Below are 23430 nucleotides of genomic sequence, written 5' to 3'. Positions count from 1 at the left end.
TTAGAACAGACACAAACCCTGAAGAGAATAAACTTGGAGGTTAAGAGGGAATTCAGGCAGGAAAAGCACAACAACACAGCAAAACTTCAAAAAAAACTATAGTTGGTGTCCCAAGGTAGAAAACCAAGTAGGGAAAAGGCCAGTTCTTCCCACCTATGTTTCTCTCCTGTGTGTCTCCTTTATTGTTAACACAGAACTCTTCACTTCTGGTACTTCTAGTCACCAAATGTGTGGGGTTTTCCCCCCACAGCAAACAATTCTCTGCGGCACCATCTGGGTGTCCTCCGATGCACCTCAATTCCGGCACCACCTACCCGGGGACAGAGTCAGGCCCCACAGGCTAAGGGCTCAGTCCCACAAGACTGTCCCCCGCACACATACACACACTTCGGACACCAGTTGTAAGCCTGGGTTATCACCTGTGCTTTTGACCGACTGCCCCGTAGATCTAAAGACCCCCTCCTTGGGTTCAGTTAATTTGCTAGAGCTGCTCACAAAACTCAAGGAAACACTTGCTTACATTTACCAGTTTATTAAAGGCTGTGATAAAACGGTACAGGTGAACAGCCAGAGGAGGAGATACACAGGGTCTGTGAGGGTCCCTAGTGCAGGAACCTCTGTCCTTGTGGAGTTGGGATGCATCACCCTCCTGGGTGGATGTCTTCACCCACCTAGCAGCTCCCTGAACTCCATGCTATTGGGAATTGACAAGGGTTTTAGGAGCCCTGTGCCAGGAACCGGGGGTCGAGACCAATATATAATTTCTATTATCTCATAGGTATCCTCAGGGAAGATAAAGTATTTCAGTGCTGAAATAAGAACAGGATGCTGCATTTTAAAAAGGAACCTTGGGAGGACCAGATAAATGACTTGAAATTTTAAAATATGAGGCAAAAATTAGAAAGGCAAGAGATAGGTTGGAGGAGGAAACCTCCCAGAAAATGAAGAGGGAGTGGGGTGGGCATGTGGAGGATAGTGTAAGAGAAAGGATTCTCGATGTCCTGGGTAAGAAGGCATTGGACGATGGCTAGAATTCAGGAGCTTGGACAGAGCACGTGAGCATTTACCCTAGAAGGGCCCCCTCGGAGCCTGACAAGAGGCTGAGTCTCGGGCAGGACGCGGAAAGATGGAGAGGGTGGGGGGAAGGACCGCTGTCCCGTTATAGCCCGTGTAGCAGACTCTGTCTTTTCAAACCGTTAATTTATTACTTTGAACTAACTGAAGAATGTTGAAAGATGGTATTTTAGTGTTCTCTATCTCACCCTGTAGGTGCCATTAAGAAAAGTGAGGTTTTGTGTGTTGCCAGACTGTACAAGTGATTGTTCCTTACCTGATATGTGTGTTTCCACACTTCACCCAAAGAAACATTGGAGCTTGGGATTCTGAGATACTCCTTCTGGCACTGAAAATACCATTTTGAAGGGTTTTTATGGCTACAAGATCATAGAGAAGATTCTCCCATCTGCCCGGCTTTACTTCCGGCTCTGGAGGTGTGCACGCATGTGTGTATGTGTGCATGTCCATAGGGGACACATACCTGTGTGCACTCTTCCTTCTTCTTTTCTAGGCCATTTCCTAAATTCTATCTTCCTACCTCTTGCTTGCCATAATGTGGACTTAAAGCACATTTATAACTATGTTAAATTCATTGAGTAAAGGTTGATATTTCTGTGAGTGTATAATAGTTCATATAATGGCTTTATTGAAATATAATTCACACAGCATAAAATTCACCCTTTTAAAGCATCCTTGTATATTTTTATAAACAGAAGGAGTAGTGCCTTTTTTATCCCTTTACCCAAACCTCTGCATTAAACTTTGTAAACAGGTTACCTGGACCTCAGAAGGAAAAGGCTTCCCCTGGAGTGTTATTTAGACTGAAACATATTTCTTGATTATAGGCTTCTCTTTCTTTACTGTGTTTCGACTAAAGAATTTCTCCCTGCATGTTGTAAATGTTGTGGGGGGGGAGAATTAATAAATTCTTTATAGTTAATAGCTTCTCTTATGGCCAAAGAAAACCCAGGAATTCAAAAGTATTAGCTCAGAGTCCTTAATCTAACAAAAACTTTCCCCTGCTCCTAGCTGGTTTGTCTCCAATTGTAAATTCCCCTCTCAAGGATTTTTAACGCTTAATTCAAAATGCTGGAAGAGAAAAGCTTCATTAGTGCTGGCACTTTCTTATTGGCAAATTCAACCTCAGTCTTCCCTTAATTCTCGTTCTTTCTTTGAATAGGAATAATCCTGTTTGTTCATTACAAATTCAATTCATTGAGGGGGAAATGCATTGAAGATGGTGAATGATGATAAAGCCATTTATCGGCAGCCTCTGGGGCATTAGCTAGGATTATCCTCTGCCTCTCACAAGCAGTGCTGGCCCTGAGTGTTTAAGCAGGTGGATTTGCATTCTTTCTTCTAGGGGCTCAGGAATCTGATGGAGAGAAAGCCAGGGAATTTGGATTTGGGCATCTTTTCAGACCTCTTCCAGGAAACTAAGGAATGAATGGTACTAGTTGGGTTTTGTAAGGGTAAGCTTGAACAGGCATGCTGACGTCTTGACTAGTAACCAATACACTCTTGTTAAACGCTTTGTCCAAAGCAGACCAACATTCCGGAGTCCTCCCACCTCTGGATGGCAGTTCTGTGGAGTGTGGACTGGGTCTCTGGTCTGGTGTAGCCCTGGATCGTTCTTCTTCTGCTTCTTCCTTGGTTCTTCCCTCCAGGTGTCTCATCTCCTCAAAGCGAGGGCAGGCTCTAGGCACGGTGAGCGTGGTGGGACCTGGTCCTCGCGTGGGCTGGACCCTTGGGTCGTGGATAAGTGTTGACTCAGCGAGAGGAGAGGACCACCCTAAAGCCTAGAGCCCAGAGATGCGTGTTCCTGTGCATCTCTGCCTTACTCTGTGATGCCAAGTCACTGGTGTCTGATCCTTCTGACTCGCCCCAGGTGGGACAGCAGGTTGGAGGTGGGCTGTATACCAGGTGGGCTTCTTCCCAGGTGCGCTGTGGTCTCTCACCTGGCAGTTTCTGAATCAAGCCTCATGAGATGCCAGACTCCATGAAGGGGTTATTGGGCCCCTTAACATTATGTGTCAAGCGCCTTCACAATATTGTATTCTCTCCGGGGAATCTACCTGGGGAGAGTAGTTCAGATGCAGCAAGTGATATTTCCTGCAAACTCATGTATGAAAGCAAAAATGAAAAGGAAACTGAAACACATGTTCTGTTATAACCTATTATGAGAGATTGGTTACGAAAATGCTTATATTCATACAGTGAAATAGTTTGCTGGTATTTTAAGATATCAGTATATTAATTTAGCAAACATTTATTGAGCACACATCCCAGAAACTTGCCACACGCTGAGGCCAGTATGCCACGTAAGAAAGGCACATTCCTGCCCACGTGACACCTCTGGTCTGATGAAGGGGAGAAGACAATAAACGGGTGCATAAATAATTTCTGGATGTGATTAACATGATGCTGAGTTAGAGAAGAAAGAGAAATTGCTGCTCTGCGTGATTTCAACTATGTGAAAAACAAACACGCATAGAAAATAGCCAAGAGGAGAATATGCCACACAAGTTAGAGGTGATTTTTATTTTCTTATTTGTTTCAGTATTTAATAATCATCCCTCTATTATAACTAGGAAAAAATAACTTAAAAAGAGAATTGCAGGGCTTCCCTGGTGACGCAGTGGTTGAGAGTCCACCTGCCGATGCAGGGGACATGGGTTCGTGCCCCGGTCTGGGAAGATCCCACATGCTGCGGAGTGGCTGGGCCCGTGAGCCATGGCCGCTGAGCCTGTGCATCCGGAGCCTGTGCTCCGCAACAGGAGAGGCCACAACAGTGAAAGGCCCGCATACCACAAAAAAAAAAAAAAGAGAGAATTGCACTTCAAATTATGCCATATACTGGAATACTTGTTTTCATGTCTTATGAAGGCAAAAAAAACAGACTCCCTTGGTAGAAGTAAAAAGAGCATGTTCACCTTTAAGTACAAAAAAAAAGGAGGAAAATGTCTCTAGAATCACCACTATCTAAACCTTACCCTCAGGTCAGGTTGTCTGCACAGAACCTTTTAGGACAGGGGAGGTCTCCTTCCCTCCTCCTGCCGTCTCCCTGCCGCTCTTTCCTCTGTGCTCCTAACTCACCAGCACGGCACCTGGGCCCTCAGAGGCTCTAGTGAATATCTCTTGCAGATGGAGAGAAGGAACAGAAATTTAAACCAAGTATGAGCAACCATCTTCTTGGTCCACTTGTAAATCTTGGGTACAAACGTGGCAGAAGTGCACTTTTTTTTTTTTTTTTTTGCGGCACGCGGGCCTCTCACTGTTGTGGCCTCTCCCGTTGCGGAGCACAGGCTCTGGACGCGCAGGCTCAGCGGCCACGGCTCACGGGCCTAGCCGCTCCGTGGCATGTGGGATCTTCCCGGACCGGGGCACGAACCCATGTCCCCTGCATCGGCAGGCGGACTCTCAACCACTGCGCCACCAGGGGAGCCCCAAAAGTGCACTTTTAATGCATCTTCGAAGTTTCATCACTTGTCCCCGGCAAATATTTCTGGCAAATTTCTGAATTTATAAATTGCTTCCAATTTTATCACATCAGAAAGGTGTCAAGCTCTTAATCATCTGAAAAGAAGCTCAGCTTCTTGTGTCAATAAGAGAAATGCAAAGTGAACTTCTCTGAATTGTCAGATTGTCCATCCAAAGCTGTGAGGAAGCAGGTATGTTGGTATATTCCTGGCAGGGGTGTGATATGACCAGACCCCATGGAGGGCAGTTTGGCAATGTCTGTCAAAATGACAAATTCACATCCTTTTTGATCCCTGCCCCTCCCCCACACCATTCTACTTTTAGAAATGTAGACTACAGATACACTTACACATGTGAAATGATATGCTCCTTAGATTTTATTTAACAAACTCTGTGCAACAGCTCCCATATGACAGTCACTGTTCTAAATCTCCTACCATCATTAAAGTCATTTAATTTAATCCCCCAAGCTACTCTACGAGGTAGATATTATTATTATTATCCCCACTTTACAGATGAGGAAACTGAAGAACAGAGAGATTAAGTACTTTGCCCGAGGCCACACAGCTGGTAGGTGGCAGAGCCAGGATTCAAACCCAGACTGTGCAGCTCCAGGGTCCTTGCTATGCCAACCTCAACAGGTACCTCCTCGTGTGACCACAGTTATGGCACTGTTTGTAATTGCAAACATTTGGAAACAATTTACGTGCCTGTCAAGAGGGGATTGTTAAGTAAGTGACGCGATAGATACCTCTCTGATTCAGTGATGGAAGGATGACCAAGGTGCATTTTAATGGAAAAAGAAAAGTGCAGAAGGTGCTCCCAGGTGTGTTGGTAAAGGGGACAGGGCAGAGTATGTGCTTGTATTTGCTTGGATAAGAATAAAATACCACCAGAAGGGTGCTCAAGAAACGGAACCGGTTGCCATGGAGAGAGATGGTGGAGAGAGATGGGGAAGCAGCTGGAGGGGGACTTCCACTGTGTTCCCTTTTATACTTGTAGATTTTGAGCCATTCACATTTGTTGATTATTTGGAAATGTAAATCAAAAGCCCTGAGTACCACAGCTTTTTCATGTTTTTTTTTTCCCTTGACCATATAACCAATTTGTTTCTAGATTTTTAAATTAAACTCAATTTTTAAAATTCATGTGTGTGAAAGGTAATATAATATATGCCATGGTTTGCTTGTTTTTTTAATCAAACAATCCAGAAGAGAAAACAATAAAAATGAAGTCTCTCTTCCATTCCTGAACCCCAGCCTCCCGTCCCGGGCCCCTCCTGCAAGACAGCTCCGACTGCTGGCTTCTTGGAATTTTTTCTTTTCTTTTCAGCTTTATTGAGATATAATTGACATGTAGCACTGATACGTGTAAGGCATACAGCATAATGACTTACACATATTGGGAAATGATTGCCCCAATAAGTTTCATTAATATCCATCATCTCTTATAGACACACACAAAGAAAGAGGAAAAAAACTAGGTTTTTTCCTTGTGATGAGAACTCGTAGGATCTGCTCCCTGGTTTCTTGGAATTCATTCTGCTCTCCCCGCTCACCCAGGGCGTGTGCCGATCCTGAGCTTGGATCAGCCCCTCTTCTCTTGTTTGTCCTACCAAAACTCTATCCGAAAATAAGAATCTAATTTTAGTGATGAGGCCTTTGGTGGGTGTTTTTGGAGACATCATATAGGATTGAAATAAATCCCGATTCAAATTATAGCTCACGGAGCCCTTGTTCCCTGCCCTGTAGTTATTATGCTCCCCCTTAATGACAGTTCATCACTCAGCAGTTCAAATGTCCAGAGCCTCTGTGGTTTTGAAATGTAGCTTTAATTTGATCCCCGGGAGTTGAGAACGGATGATCGTTCATAGACAGGCCCTGTGTTTGCTGCACCTGCACCCGTGTGAAGTATCAATACTTCTCCTGTAAGCGTCGCTCACTGCGTTAGGGAAATGGCCACGGAAAGAGGCCGGCCCTTTGGAGACCATGTCCTGGGAGACAGCTCAGGACGGTTCTTTTTTTTTATTTTGCGGTACGCGGGCCTTTCACTGTTGTGGCCTCTCCCATTGCGGAGCACAGGCTCCGGACGCGCAGGCTCAGCGGCCATGGCTCACGGGCCCAGCCGCTTCGTGGCATGTGGGATCTTCCCGGACTGGGGCACGAACCCGTGTCTCCTGCATCGGCAGGCAGACTCTCAACCACTGCGCCACCAGGGGAGCCCCAGGACGGTTCTTTTAAGTCGAAGGACCCACATCCTTCAATCCTGGCCAGGCCAGGAGAGGCCCAAGCAGTGCAGGGCCTGACTTGGGGGCTTCGGAGGCTGCAGGCTTTCAGGACCTGGGGCCTTAGTTGGCCAGGATGATGGTTAAAAAGAAACGGTGCTGCTCTGTGCCCCGCCGTGGGACAGAACCGATTCGTGTTGGGTTGATCCACTTCTCAATAAACCCTGAGGGGCTGGGGCAGCCGGAGCCATTAGCACAAGCCACATGTCCTCCGGCAGGTCACACTGGCCTTCGGCCCCTCGCCTGAGTGACAGTGACAGCAGTGACCTCCCCGACATGGTCACACAGTCCCAAACGCTGGGCACACCGTGGTGAGAAGGGAAGCCGGCCCATGGCCCATGGTCACGTCCAACCCGGCCCTTGTGTGCTTTATTGCATCAGGGATCCCGCCTGGACGTTGCAGGCCAGGTCTCCCTTCTGTTCTCACCTGAGGGTACTGAGCAGCATGGGCCTCGCTCCCTGGTGGAGGCGGCGGTTGTGTGTGTGTGGGGGGGGCGCCTGCTGCCCCCGCCCCATCCCTGTGCACAGCCGGCTGCTCTCCCATGAGCCTCTGTCCTCCCCCCACACCCAGACCAGCGTGGGTGCCAGGCATCCTCCCGTTTCTGAGGAGGTCCTCCCCACACCCAGCCTCGGTGGACATTTGGGTTTGTGCCACCCGCCAAACTTGCCCATCTGCCCTGGACTAACTGGGATGGAAGGAGCCCAAGACGCAGGATGGAGCATCCAAAAAGCAGGACTCCTCAGCGTAACCCAGTTACCACATTTGGGGACAATGGGACAAGGCTGAGTGCCAGGCCCCACCCCAGATCCACCCACTGGATGTTCCAAGATGGGCAGGGGGCTGCTGCCCATCATGGGGGTGGGGGCTAATGAGGGGAGGCTGTGCCGAGACCCAGGGGCGGAGACTGTGGCCTGGGCAGGAGGTGGGTCCCTGGTCCCCAGATGACGAGGAGGGGAAGATGCTGGGCTCAGAGCCCTGCTGTCGGGGGGAGGGCTCGGGAACCTGAGCCCGGCAGGGCCAGGCACTTCCGTGGGTGACAGAGGCCCCCGGCCAGACCAAGGGGCCAGAGCACATCAAGGGCTTCCCGAAGGACCCTCGGGTGAGTCTGGGTCCGGTGCCTTCCAGGGAAGTTGAAAGAGTGGAGCCTCATCCTGTACGGCACGGCCCAGCACCCCTATACCACCTTCAGCGCCCATCAGTCTCGCTCCCGGATGCTGGAGCTCTCAGCCCTAGAGCCAGAGCCACCCAAGGCCGCCCTGTCACCGTCCCAGGCCGAGGTTCCCGAGGACGAAGAGGACTACACAGGTAATGAACCTGAGGCCAGAGGAGATGCTCATTTTTCCAGTGTAGCTCTTGAAACGCGGGCTGTTCCCGGCGGAAGGCGGGGCTAGGGTTGTAGGCCTTCCTCTTTCCTGGGAGTCGTAATAATGATGGTAATTTGCACTCACAGCTCCTCCCTCCCATGGCTCTCCTAATATTTTACAGACCAGTAAGTATGCTTCAAACCAGTAAGTACTCGCCAACCTTCCCAGGCCGGGAATAGAGGTTCCCTATGCCCAACCAGAACAGGGACTTGCCGCCTGGCTAGTGACACTCCCCTGGGGCGCCCCCTTTTCATCAGAGGCCCCCGTCTTCAGTCTCAGCCTCCTGACCCTCTCCCTAGTCCATCCACTTTCAGTCCTTGTGACCAGAATGTGGGAAGGACCAGGGTGCTACCGGGAGCCCGGGACGGTTGGGCTGAGTGAGCACAGCCAGGAGTTGCTGGCAGTGGAGATCTTGACCCGCCCAGGGGCCTGGGAGAAAGACCCAGCACAGGGTCTCAGACCTGATGTCAGAGGACACTGATGCTGCAGGAAGCAGCTCAAGCCTCTCACAGGAAGTAAAGATGCCTCGTTGCAGATCCTCTGCCTCCTGCTGCGCCCCTGCAGGGTGGCCCTGGGCTCTGGGCCTGCAGCGCTCCACGCTGAGAGCTGGGGCAGCATGCAGAGGACGTTCCCAGCTGCCGGGCTGGGCACAGTTTCGGTCAGCGAGCTAGGTGGCAAGCTCTTCCTTTCTCTCTGAACCATCCCAGTGATTTGTGAGAAACGGAGCCTTTCTGGTTGGGCATACTTTCCTTAGCTAAATGTTACAGCTACTCGATAAATGATGGGTGAGATCTAAGAATACTGATGCTTTGAGTTATCTAATAGCTTCTGAAGAAAAAAAGTAACAAAATGGGAAGCTCCACCAATACAGATCAAGCATAAATTATGGCCGATTCAATTTTAAACTTTTTCTACCGTGCCTTTAAAATGGAGCATTGAATTATGTATGGACTAATCTGCTCTGTTTCCCCCTGTGATTTATAAACTGTGGCAAGATTCAGTAATTATTAATAAAGGACTGATTTTTTTTCCCCCCCTTAAAATCTGCTATGACTCTAACCTCACACTGTCCTGGAATCTCACTCTAACTGTTCTGCAGCCCAGGCCGCTCAGTCCTTCCCAAGCCTGGCCCAGGTGGTTAGAGGGGTCTCTGGGACTAAGGTGTGTTTCCGACACTTGGGGAAGTTCCGTGCAATCTCAGGGACAAGTGGGGCGAGTGCACCAGTCACAGCAGGAAAGAGCGAGAGAGGGGAAGGGGGCAGGAGGGGTGTGGCGTGGAGGGAGAGGAGGAGAGGGCTTCGGGGGGAGGGGGAGCAGTGTGGAGGAGCATCTCGTTGGTGCCCTGGGGGGAGCCCTCCGAGTCACAGACAAACAAGCCCAGGTGCAGAAGCCCAGGGACAGAGAGTGCTGGGTAGGGGAGACTTTGAGGTGGGGCGATGATTCTCGAAGACTTTCTAAATATTTATTTATTTATTTGGTTGCGTCTGGTCTTCGTTGCAGCAGGTGGGCTCCTTAGTTGCAGCACGTGGGCTCCTTAGTTGTGGCATGCAAACTCTTAGTTGCGGCACATATGTGGGATCTAGTTCCCTGACCAGGTATCGAACCCAGGACCCCTCACATTGGGAGCGCGGTTTCTTAACCACTGCGCCACCGGGGAAGTCCCTGTTGATGCTTTCTGTGGAGCTTCATGCACAGCTGAGGGGTGAACTGGCAGGGGAGGCTGCGTGCCTTTCGGAGGCGGAGCTGGTCATACAGACAGTGGGGGTGGGGGGCGTGGGGCCCCACCCTCTGTCCGGCAGCGGGGGCGCCAAGCAGCGCTGTGATGGGGGTACGCAGGTGGAGGGCCAGCTCTCCCCGGGACAAGGAGTAAAGGGGAGGAGGTGAGTGAGGGCCGGAGAGGGGAGTCCAGCTGCCCATGGACAGTAAGGATCCCAGGACGGAAGGGGAGCGGGGCTCCTGGGGGGGCTCAGGGGTGTGACAGGCGCCTCGCCAGAGCCATCTGGCCAGCTGCCCTGTGAAGGGGTCAGCTGTAAGGTGGACACGAGTAGGGGACGCTCTCAGCCACTGTCACCACAAGTGGATTGGGATGAGGCGAACAAGGACCAAGTCAAATGAGAATCGATCCCCAAATCGAGTGAGCCTGGGGCCTGGGAAGGGGTGGGGGCACCTTGTGCTCCAGCACGACCCCAGCGCCCTCCCCCACCCAGACCACAAGGAGCGTCTAGTGCATCCCCAGGGATGCACGCGGCTCTGAAAGGGGTTCACGGGGGGACCCACAGTGAGAACCTTGGAAATGTCAGCAGCGGTAAACCTTCAGGGAGGGAAGCCAAATACAGCTGAGTCTAACACTGGGAAGGTCTGGAGGCCCTTTAAAGAGGAATGAAGAGGGCTTTGTGCCCCTCAGCAAAGACCCATTGTGGGTGGCAGAGAATGGGGACTTTTGTCTTTCCCTCACGTCCCCAGGAAACTCTGGTGGCTGGCAAGACACCTCTTCTTTGCTTCTGAACTCACTCCCCACCCCCTCCAACAACTAAAACCTTGTAGAAGGTTGTTTTTTCTTCCACGGCCTCAAAAACTTGCATAACGCCCCGCCGGACCCCTCCCTCCCCACATGGGGAGGCTTTCCAGAACCATCTCCCAGAGGAGGAAGAGCGTTGGGGGCCAAGGGAGGTGGGGGTCCCAGCACAGCATCGGCCCTGGCCCCCAGATGAGGAGGACACCTGTGGAGGGGCCGCCCGGCCTGAGGGCAAGAGCCAGTCAAACTGGGCTCTTCCCCGAGGCGCAGGTGGAGGGGAGACCTAGGACAGGGCACCCGATGGGGTCCCCCAGCTCCTGCGTTTTTCTCCGTCGCTTTGACAACACCACACAGGCTTCCAGAGTTAGAATTTGGGGATCGAGGGAAGACAGGATGCCCCCCTCTGAGGGTGAGAGAGAGGGGAGCTGAAAAGGGCTCAGCTCCCGCCCACCCCAGACCCACCAGGGTCATGGAAACCCACCTGCCTCCTTCACCGCGTGTGAGGGACGTGGCGCATTCTGTTCCAGCCTCTCCCACTTAATTTCCGTCGGATCTTCATGCTTTCCTTCACGATGGAAATCAGAGTTGGTGGCTGGTCCAGCATTGTAGCTCCGCTGCAGGGGAGGACGCTGCATGCGGCTGTCCCCTGCCCCTCCCGCCCCGCCATGGCTGCTCCTCTAGAACCTCACAATGCCCGCCTTCACCCACCCGGGTCCTCACCCACCACCGGCTGTCCTGCCTGTCTCGAGTCATCAGACCCTCTGACACTGGAGCCCAGAGCCAGGCTTGGCTCCCAGCTGCGGCGGGTCCCACAGGGGTGGGTGCTCTGGCCCAGCAGGGGCCTGTGAGACCCGGACATGGGGTCCTAGGAGACTGGACGTGATTGAGAAAACATCTCTATGGGTGAAAGGAAATGCTTGTTTCTTTAAGGTGTGTGCCATCCGGAGTGTGGTGACAAAGGCTGTGATGGCCCTAACGCAGACCAGTGCTTGAACTGTGTCCACTTCAGCCTGGGGAGCGTCAAGACCAGCAGGTAAAGGGCTGGGCTTCCCCTGCGTGTCCTGGAGACGCCCAGCGTCCCGCTAAGGTGGCCAAGCTGTGTTCTCCACCCCCGCAGCCTGGCAGTATACTTAGGAATTAACCACACACCCCGGAAAGGAGATCACCCTGAGGGTCACTGCTGGGGAATTTTATGTTTTGGTAACCTTTTATTCTCATCTCATAAATAACTGGTGACCGTGAGAACTCAGGGGCCGTGGCATTGTTTTGTCTGTGCTTATAAACTTTTTTCTCTCCATTTTGCTAAACAAAAATGGGTCGTATTGAGCATGACAACCACTTGGGAACTGCAGACAAACGTCATCTTAAGGGCCAGTACTGTTCTAAAAGTCAGCACAGTCGGCCGTGAATGAGAAGCCCCCAGCCCTGAGCGCCGGGTAGGGGTGCAGCCCTCCTGGGGAGCACACACCCACCAGGGCTCTGGCAGGGGTGCGGCTGGGACTCTCACGGTGTCCCCGGGGCCCAGACACAGCCGCAACCTCCCTGCGCTGGGCGAAGACGTTTTTTCTGCTGGCTGGGCACAGCCTGGAGACCACTCACTGCCCGTGGGCACTGTCAGTGGGGTTTTTGCCGGAGCTGAACGTTCCAAAAGTCAGATACCGTCGTGGTGTTGCCCAAGGAAGCCAAGCACAACCTGCGAGTGCCCCCGCCCGCCTCGGGAAAACTTTGAAAGGGCAGGAGTCCCAGGTTCCCATGCAAGCCCTCAGCCCTCCCTTGCATCAGGAACTTCTCAGGGGCATTAATGGTTTACCTCTGCCCTGGGGCCTGTGTTTCCTCAGAGTCTGCTGACAGGGAGGCAGCTAAGGCTTCCCTCCCAGCCAGCTGCCCTGCCTTGGCCTGACCCTCGTGCTGCCGGGTAGGCGTGGGGCTGGGGGCCAGTAGGAAAGTCCTCTCCCGATCTGCTCCCACAGGAAGTGCGTGAGCGTGTGCCCCTTGGGCTACTTTGGGGACATGGCAGCCCGCCGCTGCCGCCGCTGCCACAAGGGGTGCGAGACCTGCTCCGGCCGGGGCCCCACCCAGTGCCTGTCTTGCCGCCGCGGGTTCTACCACCATCAGGAGGTGAACACCTGTGTGACCTTCTGTCCCGCTGGATTTTATGCTGATGAAAGTAAGTGTGTGTCCCCGGGCCTAGAAATGAGGAGTCAGCCCCGCTCTGGGCTGGGGCCCCCTCTCCTGGGAGAATTTTCCCCACCTTCTGCTTCCTGTGTACTCTATCCTGAGAAAGGACCCTTAATGGGAGGGAGGGAGAGAGGATGAAATCAAAGCCCTTGGACCCTGTTAGTGGATAGCAGTTCCCAAAACCTGGCCAGGGTGGTTCAAAGTGACTCAGAAATGGATCCCCCATAGTCTGGGGTTGTCACACTTCTGTAGGTCAGTGTCCATTATTCAGGATGGACAGGGAGGTAGCTTGAGCCAGTGGCTCTCAGGCTCAGACCGATTTCAGACGTCCAAACAGAAAGGCTTCCGGGTAGGCCCTGCGGTCTCTCTTGGAGCAGTGGATGTGGGCGCTGGGCGGGGTGCGGGACCCAGCACCCGCTTGTGGCCTTGGTGGTTGAAACTGGGTGAAAGCCCCTCCCAGCAAGAGCCGCTAAGCTGAAACCGGGGTCTGAGGCCAGGGAGGTCTGCGGGTCTCCACGAATGAAGAGGAGCCTGCTGCCGGGCATAACGGCTCAGGGGGACAGGTTGTTCTTGGCTGTGCACTTCACATAGTGACCACACTCCCAAGAGGTGGGCGACGCTTTCCTCACCTTGCAGGTGGGGAAGTGAAGCCGAGCGAGGCCAAAGGGCCCACAGCTAGCAATGACCCAGTGAACTCAGAGCAGCACAGGCGTCCTGCCATCCTGCCTGTCCTGGGAAGTGGAGTGGCTGGGCTCTGGGGCCAGGACCTCATGCCAAGGTTTGAACGCTCACCTCAGCCTGGAAGAGGCCAAAGAGAGGGCTTGGGTTAAATTGATGGAGGACAGTTTTCAGCTGACGTGTTGGCCGTTGTGCAGGGAGGGGGCAGCGCTTCCCAGAGCTCGCCTCTGGCCCGCATCCCGCAGGAGGGGTCCCATCACAGCGTTGCTCTCACTCCTCTGGGGAAGGAGCCAGGGATCCTTAAGGACATATAAAGCCATGGAATAACCACACTCTTTAGAGACACAGAGTCATGCAAGACACGTTTCACAGGCTTTGAAAACACCTGCCCTGGGCTGCAACCAGAACTGTTTTCGGGGCAGAGGCTCCTCCATCCCTAACCCCCACCCCACCCCTGGGCAAAAACCAGCCACCTCGGTCACCCCGAGAGTCACCCCCAGATGCCCTCGCTGAGCCCCTGCAGCATGTGTGTGATGCCACCTGTGGGGCCCCGAGCACAGGGTGGTGCTGACCGGGTGCCAGGATGAGTGACCTGGGTAATCACCGAGACCCAGGGCTTCCCCAAAGTGTGGTGGGTGTCAGAGATTCATATCTGTGCAGGTGACCGCCAACGTGTCAGTAAAGACGCCTGTGAGGGCCCTGGGTGGGTGGGGTCACTCAGGGGAACCCTCAGGCCCCACCGGTCACACTTAGGAAGACTGGCACCTCGCTAAACTCTGCTCCGCTGGCTCCAGTCCCGGGGGAAGATGCAGGACTAGAGCACGTTTCCTCTGGAAAGGGCCCACCTCCAAGCCTCAAGGTCGTGTGAGGACTTCACTCCAGAAAGGAGGTGCGAGGCCTGTGACCTGACACCTGGGCACGCGGTCTCCACATGCCTCTGGCGGTCGGTCACTATGTCACCTGTCTAGAGGCAACGCCGGTGACGGCCGTTCCATCAGCCCCGCCTTGGAACACCCGAGTCTCGTTCGCCCGGGTTTGATCCACATCCACTCTTCCCACCTCTTCTCTTTTCCTCCTCTTATTTTTCTCCAGATCAGAAAAACTGCCTTAAATGCCACCCAAGCTGTAAGAAGTGCATGGATGAACCAGAGAAATGTACTGTCTGTAAAGAAGGATTCAGGTAAGACCCTCCCTTCAGACCTGAGGCGCGGCCGTGGGTATATGCTGGTATAAGTGTCTGTCATTGATTTACCAAGTGTTTGCCTCCTTTTCCTAAAAGCTAAAATTTCAGAGGCCCAAAGCCTTTCAGGATACAGATTCCGAGTCAAAATCAGATTTCCACTTAGAGATTGGTGTTTATGATAGAAAGTCAGAGGATGGGGAAAATGTCTACATTTTATGCAACATTTGGAGAACTGGTAAGAGCGAGAGTGGATCCTCTCATAGAAAGTAGGGCTGGCGGCTGGAAGGGTAGGGAGTTCTAACAAAGCACAGAGCTCCTTTTCTTAGGCACCGAGCCCCACTCACTCCAGTTTCCTTCCCAGTCTGGATGACTGAGGGAAGGGCAGAGGGGGCTCGCTCTCTGGAGATACTCTGTAAATTCCTGGTTTGCCCGGCTCCACCAAGCTCAGCCCACGCCTCCTTTAAAAGCATCTGACCGAGCTAATGATTTTTTACTAGAATATTTTGGAACGTTGGTGTAGCCTGTTTACTGCCACCAAATATACATTACTTCTTCCTTGAAGTTATCATCTAGAAGCTTAGAAATCATTCTGTGCAAAATTGTGCTATGGACCCTCCCGCGATCCAGTCTTGAACCAGGGCCTGCACTTTAAGGAAGAAAGGGACGGGTCAGCGAGGGCAGTGAGCAGGGGCGGGGCCGGGGGGCATCACCGGGCTCTTGTTAAAATGCAGGTGCTGGGCTTCCCTGGTGGTGCAGTGGTTGGGAGTCCGCCTGCCGACGCAGGGGACGTGGGTTCGTGCCCCAGTCCGGGAAGATCCCACATGCCGCGGAGCGGCTGGGCCCGTGAGCCATTGCCGCTGAGCCTGTGCATCCGGAGCCTGTGCTCCGCAACGGGAGAGGCCGCAGCAGTGAGAGGCCTGCGTACCACCAAAAAAAAAAAAAAAAAAAAATGCAGGTGCTGACCCAGCAGCTCTGTGACGCTGCGTTTCTACCTGGCCCCCAGGGGACAAGGATGCTGCCGTTCCTGCAGCCTCCCCTCCCCTCAAATTCAACCCCCCAGGGTTGAATTCTTTTGCAGTAAGGAGTGATGGAAGAAAAGCAGCATTTTACTCCAGCTGCTCTCACCAACACTGCCTCATTTAATCTTCACAGCAACCTATGACGTATGTGACATATATGGCATTCTTCTTCACATCTTACTAACGGGGAGAGGAACAGTTTCCGGGAGCAGCATGACTAAGGTTCCCCAAGCCCGCCCCACCTCCTCCAGATCAGGGGATCGGAGAGAAGAGGGTCCACTGCCCCACGCTCCTGGGAGTCGGGGGAGGGAAGGGGGACAGGACCCCAGAGTCACACGTCATGCCCGTTCTCTGACCCAGGGAGCTGGACGAGGCAGGATGAGGAGTGGAGGGGTGACATGTGGAGGAAGGGGAGCCTCAGAAGGGAAAGGCGGAGAGGTTCAGCTGGCCGCCACTGGGGCCTGGGAGCTCGGCTGTGGGGACCCTCCCGCAGGGCCCCCCACCCAGGCCGGAGACTCAGGGTGTCAGTGGGAGGCACTGTGTTTCCAGCTCCCTGGAGCCTGTTTCCCAGTGGGGATGTGCTGGAGGGGGCGGTTCATCCCTGCTCCTGTGGGTCAGGTAGGGGAGAGGAGGTCAGATGCTCAGGCCAGGAGCTGTGTCCTGGGGAGAAAATGCCTCTCAGGCAGCAGCCCCCCAGGTGGAGGCAGCGGTGCAGCCGTGACGAGCAGTCAGAGAGGACTGTGGACACTGAAACATCATCAGCTGTAATCCACAGAAAGCTTCCTTTTATTGCCCAATATCCTCTTTAGCTGTGGCTTCAAATCATCGGTCCCACTAAAGCAGTGAGGGCGGCCGAGCCGTGCGTCCATCTCTTTAGGCTGGGAACATCCATTAGTAAAGACTTGACTGAACAGCTGGGGGCCGGGACGAGAGGGAGCCCTGGGGTCGGCCTCCGCCTTGATACAGAGATGCTTTCGGCCCCACCGACGTCCCCCCCACCAAGCGCAGGAGGCTCTGGCTCTCACAGACCCTGTGGCATGTGTTTGATGTGTCAGGCAGCAGATCCAGCTACAACATGTGCAGCAGTGAGCTTGGGAACTGAAGCAGCCGTGGCAGCCAACACCCATTCACACTGCTGGGTGCCCGACACCTGCCAGGGTTCTGTCCTCAAAGTAACCTGACCACGCAGGAGCCTTGGCGGACAGCTGAGGGGACGGAGGGGCAGGAAGCTTGGCTGGCCTGCCCGGGGTAGGGGCAGAGGGTCTGCTCCAGAAGCCGTGCGCTCACTGCCTGGCCGAGCGAGGTGAGGGAGGAAGGCCAGAGCCACAGCAGGCAGGGCTGCTGGGTCCCAGGAGCGGATTTTATCTCAGGTTCATTGTGAAGCACAGAAGGTTTCCAGCAAGGGCGAGGCAGGAGCCCACTGGGACTCAGGGTCAGTCTTGCTGCCACCCCCCCTCACGCATCACAGATGCCAAGGCTTCACCCAGGGCTGCGCCCAGTGAGACCGAGCCAGTGGGGTGACCCACCCGTGCTCGAGTTCTCCTCGTGGGCCTTGGGTTCTAGCGTGATTGGTGTCAGTGAAGAGAAGGTGTCACAGAGCAGAAGAGCACAGAAGGCGTGGAGGGCACAGCCTCCCGCACAGGGACCGAGGCCATGGGGCTTTGGGAAGGAGCTTCGGGACCACCAGCCACCAGAAGGCGGAGACTCTGCTTCCAGGCCCAGGTGTCCCTTCCAGCCGGCCTCGAGATGCTGCAGGACAGCTTTGCCGCTTTCATTAGTTCAGAACCTTAAGTGACTCCGAGAGCTGTGCTTTAGCAACCTTCAGTTCCTCTCATGAAAGACATTTGAGGACAAATCATAATTGAATTAGAGCTTTGGAAAGGATATAAAAGACTGCCATTTTTTTCTTTTCAACAGCCTTGCACGGGGCAGCTGCATTCCAGACTGTGAGCCAGGCACCTACTTTGACTCTGAGCTGATCAGGTGCGGGGAATGCCATCCCACCTGCCAGACCTGCGTGGGTGAGTTCACGGCCTGCGGGGGCCACATTTGGAGCCCAAGTTCCCCAGGCCGGTGGGCTGACTACCTGGAAACCCAGAAAGCCCTAGGACTTGCGGGCTTCCATGGGTGTTGCAACATTAAATCCCAGAAGCCCTACCAGGGGCTGGGAGAGGGGAAAGGGGAATAGTGGTTAATGGGTACAGAGGTTCAGCTTGGGAAGATAAAAAATATCTGGGGATGGGTGGATGGTGGTGATGCTTGCATAACAATATGAATGCCTAATGCCACTGAACTGTATGCTTAAATGGTTAGTATGGTCAATTGTATGTTACGTACATTTTACCACAATTTTTAAAATTAAAAAAAAAAAAGAAAAACCACAAGGGCCCACTTGGAGCAGCCTGGGTTTCCCGGTGTCAGGAGCCCAGCCAGGTAGGGGATGCTTTCAGGCCGGGAAGGATTGCTAACTGCTAGTGAGCTCTTGCGTGGAACCCAGCCCTTGCCTCAGGGTAGCAGTGCCGGAGTTTCACGATTCATCGATCTTCGGGGAGAGGCTGGGCAAGTTCCCGTGGTGAAGGAAGAAGGCTTTTTAAAACATAGCCTTAGTTCCTTGTACCTGTCTTCCCTATTTTGAACATTTTACTCAAAGAGGAAAAGATCTCTGTAAACAATTTTATGTGTATTGTAATTTCCCACAGAGATGATGGCATAGCTGCCTTCCAGGCGCAGTTTTTATGCAGAATCGCAGAGAATGATTGTCTTGTTGGGTTTCGTGCTGCAGACTTGTTGGCACCGGGATATTGTAGCACATTCTGAGCTTGTGGACGCATACGTGTTTCTGATTGAATCTTCTCCTCTTGATCCTCCTTCCTAACCCAGCGCTTTGGTCCTTGTTCTAAGAAACCCACATCAGGTTGAGTTTTTGCTGCAGTAACGCTGTAAGAATTAGGTCTCTGCTGAGTCACTGATGCCGTAACATGGGTCCCGGGATGCATGGCAGGACGGGGCAGCCGTCCCAGTGTGGCCACGTGAGCCCATGTCAAGGAGCCTTTGACCCTTGACCCGAAGTGGACATGCCATGGCAAAGACCAGCACTCTCAAGGCCTTTGGAAGATGTGCCTTCCTGGGGCCCCCTCCTGGGACAACCCCCGTCAAGGCAGGGGCCCAGCAGCCTTTCCTAGCGTTTGCCTCGTGGCCTGTCATTTTCATGGTTTCTTTGCCTCATTGTTTAGCCCAGGTTGAAAGAGCATCGCCGATGTCACTTATTTAAATTTCATAGGCACTTGAATCCATAAAATTCAGGCGTGTAGCTTTATAATGCTTTTGATTTCATTTATTCAGTGTGGTTTCCTTTGTCTGCATCCCCACACTGCCTGTTGGCAAACAGTCTCTCACTCAGTCCAGAGACCTCTTTGTCACTTGAGGGGTCAGGCTGTCCAGGGGTGTCCCCTGCTCCCCACACCCACCTGCCCGGGTTCCCTGTATGCTCTGGGACGTGTGCATCCACCCCGGCCACTGCTAGGACAGGGACCCCACCCACTTCCGGCGCTGAAGGCTTCTCGCTGCCTGTCACGGTCCCTGTCGGGAGCCCCTGGCCACCTGGCCCTCCCCTCCCAGCTCCCACTCCGTGACCACTGCTGCTCCCCGCCTGTGAGGGGCCTGGGTGCGGTGTGGGGAGAGTCGTGGTTAGGCACGAGTACAGCATGGAGCACGGTGGCATCTGTCCCCACCCCAGGCCAGCAGTACCTTGGGACACTCAGTGGTGACTCAGTAGGAATAAGCCTCATCCCATCCTGGTCCAAGTACCCAGAGCCTCTGGCACAGATGATGTGATCCCTTGGGGAACCCATCTGCCTTGGGTGGGTGCAGGGGACCCGGCAGGGCATGGCGCGTGGGTCAGCGGCTAGCGGCCAGTGGGGCACATGTGTGTGGAGTTGAGGGGCATGAGGGCCGGTCCTCACCCAGGGGAGCACGACATGAAATAGCAGATAAAAACCAGCATGACAGGTCAAGAGAGAGATGGCAGAAGAAAGGAACGCGTTTTGTATCTTAGCACCCTTCATAGCACGTTTTTCCTGCCTTTTGAATAAGGGCCCTGCGTTTTCACTTTGTCCTGGGCCCCACAAATGATGCAGTGGATCCCGCCTAAGCATCACCCGTTTTGCTACGATTTTTATGATCTGTGTCCGCTTTTCAAGTGTCTGACGCCTGGAAAGCCTTGTGACTAAATGGAATCCCTGAGAGACTTTGAATTACGAAGTTCACAATGTTTAGTAGTAGTGAAAGTAGTTGCTCTAGGAGATCTGTGTTGACTCAGCTTTTGTCACCGTGGTAAAAGATCCGGGACATAAAACCTGCCACTTTGAAGTGCGCGCCTCAGCAGCACTGAGCACCTTCGCGTTGTCACGGAACCGGCGCCTCCGCCCATCCCAGGGCTTTCTCTTCTTCTAACCCCAGCTGAACGGGTTTCATCCGCTTTTTTTTTTTTTTTTTTTTTGCTGTACGCGGGCCTCTCACTGTGTGGCCTCTCCCGTTGCAGAGCACAGGCTCCGGACACGCAGGCTCAGTGGTCATGGCTCACGGGCGCAGCCGCTCCGCGGCATGTGGGATCTTCCCGGACTAGGGCACGAACCCGTGTCCCCTGCATCGGCAGGCGGACTCTCAACCACTGCGCCACCAGGGAAGCCCCATCCGCTTTTAAGTTTAGGAAATTGAGCATTAAACTAGGAGCAAACAAGAATGAGTGTTATTTCCCATTGCGGAAGCTCCTAAGGCACTGGGGACCCTGGCGGCCCGGGCAGTAGGACGTGGGTGATGGGGGTTGTGGGGGGCACCAACGCCAGATGCTCCCTGCAGATAAGTGATGAGGGCTGGGGCACAAAAGCAGCCGTCCATCCAGAAGGACATAAACCGGACGCATTTGTGGGGCGGCTCTCCCACTGCGTTGCTGCAACAGAGGGAGGACACCCCCATGGAGACCCCAGGCGGTGGGCAGCTACTCCTCGTGAAGGCCCTGGAACCCCAAGGGCTCCCGCTTCTGCCTCACGCTCAGTCCTGGGCGAGCTCAAAATCCCCTTCCAAGCTGGAAGCTATGGTTCTGAGAGCAGAAACCAGCTGCCGGAGCACCAAACCTCGGGACTTGCAGAGCCGCCCTGCGGACCCCCGTCTGCAAAGGGGTCCTCCCGTGACGCAGCCCAGAGGCCCCCCGTAGGTCCAGAATTCACTCCACCTGTGCCTCAGCTGTCAGGCCTCAAGCCGAGACAGGACCACAGTGGGGGGAGGTCTAAGGAGGGGCTGTGGTCTCCGTGAGCATCTGAGATGATTTCTCCCTGAGTTCGATCCTCTAAGCCGTCAGCCAGTGGCCACCTCACTGCCTCTCTGATGCTCCTTGGGGACTCTGACACGGAAGTGCACACCCAGCACTGACTTGTCGTTGGCCTGAGTGAATGAACAGATGGGCAGACAGACAGATGGACAGCACGGTTTCTTCTGTCTGGACCACTGCCTGCCCAGGCTGATGAGTCCTCCTGACTGGGCTGCAGATTTTCCTTCACGACTCTTGACCCTTTGTTCAGAGCTCTTGCCTTTTCTGCTCCCCACGCCTCACCCCATAAGCCCTTAGCTGTTTTTTCTCTGTTGAAAGAGTCCTGATCCTTCACACCAAATACCTGTCAACCCCAGGCCCCCAAACCTCTTCTTTCCCTTTTCCCACATATTCTTACACCAAGTTCTGTCCACTAGAAATACGATGTGAGCTACTGATGCAGCTTTAAGTTCCCTCAAGAAACAGGTGAAGATAATTATAACATCTTATTTAACCCCATGTATCTAAATGCCATCATTTCTACATGTAATCAATATTTAAAAAATCAACGAGCTACTGCACTTTTTTTTTTTTAACTATGTCTCTGAAATCCAGTGTGTAAGTGTGTTTGGCCAGGCCACATTTTGAGAACTCAGAGCTACCTGTGGCCGCCCTAGCCGGAATCGGGCCCAGGCCTGCTGGGGAAGGAGGCACCTGGCATCAGGGCCGATGAACGCGGCCCGGGCAGCGGGAGGTGTGCTGAGCTTGATGCAGCCTCCGTGTCCCCATCCGTGAGATGTGGGCGTGAGGCCCACCTCCCAGGAGTGGCGAGGCGGGCCCAGTGCAGATGCACAGTGGCACCTGGGTGAATCTAGCTGTGTGGTGGCCTTGGGGCGTCTGAATAGGACCTGGATCTCACAGGTGCTGCAGCAGGTCTTGGACACGTGATGGGCGGGTGGGCGGTCCCTGACCTCTGCTGCTTTTCCCGTACCCCTCAGGGCCCAGCAGAGAAGAATGTATTCACTGTGCCCCAAACTTCCACTTCCAAGACTGGAAATGTGTGCCAGCCTGTGGCGAGGGCTTCTACCCCGAGGAGATGCCGGGCTTGCCCCACAAAGTGTGCCGAAGGTATGTGCGCGTTCCAGGCAGTCCTCCTGACTTAGCCCGAGATGGCCGGGGAAGGGCGGTCAGCGGTGCCTGTGGAGGAGTGGCAGGAGGGCTGGGTCTGGTGGCCCCTGTCCCAGGGGCTGGGGGCAGGGTGTGCCATGTTCCACGACAGCAGTGGGTGCAGTGGGCAGACAGGAACCCGTTTACAGAGGGGGGGACCCTGCAGGTGGTGATGGCCAAGGTCACAGTCAGGCGGCGGCCCTCATGCCTTTGTTCACGTCCTGAGTATCTGTGGAGACCTACTGTGTATCCGGCGCTGTGTGGCTGGGAGGGCAGGACGCGGAGGACGGGGCCCTGACTGGCGGAGCCACCACCCCGGGGCAGACGCCAGGGAGCCCCACCTGCACCCCGGACCACAGTGTGTTCACAGCATGTCATTAAGGAAACCATGTGTAGGATTTGTTTAAAATTTAAATTGGATAATTTAGAGAAAATACAAGATCCCGACAACTTCCTCATTCTAAAGCCTCTTCCAGCCAGTGCAGAGATGTTATAACCCTGCTCGTTCTCCTTTTCCGCTCCCTCCCGTGTGTCCGCAAGGCGCACCGTCCTTTTTTGGGGGCTCTGAGCAGTGTTCTCTCTTGTCACGGGATGCGGGCAGTGAAGGGAGAAGCCGTCTGCTTGGTGTCCTCTTGTCCTGCTGAATCTTGCCTCATGTCAGGCCTCATCACCTGGAGCCCAGGAACAGGGCAGGGCAGTCTGTCTCGTCTAGGCTGAGAGTGACGATGAGGAGTCTGCAGGTGACCTTGAAGATCATGATGGTGGGAGTGGGGAAGGGACCGTCCCTCTGACGTAGACTCAAAGAGGGAGCCTCAGGCGCCCACTTCAGAGCAGTGCAGGGAGACCATGCCCACCTGGCAGCTCACAGCTGGGGACCCACAGTGGGGATCTTTGAGATCCTCTCAGGCTGTGTTTGAGAACTCTTGTGGATTGTAACCTATTCTTTAAAACAAACAAACAAACGAAAACCAACAACCTATGTGAGCAAATGAGAGACCACCTGCTCCTTGCGCTTGTGGGACCCACTCAAAGAGGGTTAGGGTTTCAGCCCCACTACCCAGCCACCTTCACCCAGCCTTGCTGAGTCCTGTGAAGGACCCTTGGCACCGGTGCCTGAAGTAAAGTTTCATTTTAACCAGCCAGCTGGTTCCAGGGTGATTACCCTAGGTATGGCAGCCAGGGACAATGCGGAATTACACA

The 23430-nt window shown here is 53.8% G+C and overlaps 1 protein-coding gene across 6 annotated transcripts in view; it reads left to right on the top strand.

The window, feature by feature from the left end:
* Positions 1 to 23430, top strand: part of PCSK6 (proprotein convertase subtilisin/kexin type 6) — a 190256-nt gene that overhangs the window by 161174 nt on the left and 5652 nt on the right. For 3 of the 6 annotated variants that reach the window (XM_060293711.1, XM_060293710.1, XM_060293714.1), the window contains exons 14-20: positions 7947 to 8126; positions 8272 to 8310; positions 11631 to 11733; positions 12671 to 12867; positions 14649 to 14736; positions 17676 to 17779; positions 22062 to 22191. In XM_060293711.1, coding sequence (XP_060149694.1) covers positions 7947 to 8126; positions 8272 to 8310; positions 11631 to 11733; positions 12671 to 12867; positions 14649 to 14736; positions 17676 to 17779; positions 22062 to 22191 — 841 coding nt within the window. The remainder of the gene's footprint in view (positions 1 to 7946; positions 8127 to 8271; positions 8311 to 11630; positions 11734 to 12670; positions 12868 to 14648; positions 14737 to 17675; positions 17780 to 22061; positions 22192 to 23430) is intronic. The other 3 variants (XM_060293712.1, XM_030878382.2, XM_060293713.1) reach the window with 2 other exon arrangements.

This window comes from Globicephala melas, chromosome 2 (assembly GCF_963455315.2).
Source record: "Globicephala melas chromosome 2, mGloMel1.2, whole genome shotgun sequence".
Taxonomy (NCBI): Eukaryota; Metazoa; Chordata; class Mammalia; order Artiodactyla; family Delphinidae; genus Globicephala; species Globicephala melas.
Note: the sequence above shows the minus strand (reverse complement) of the source record. Positions and strands in the feature narration are given on the sequence as shown.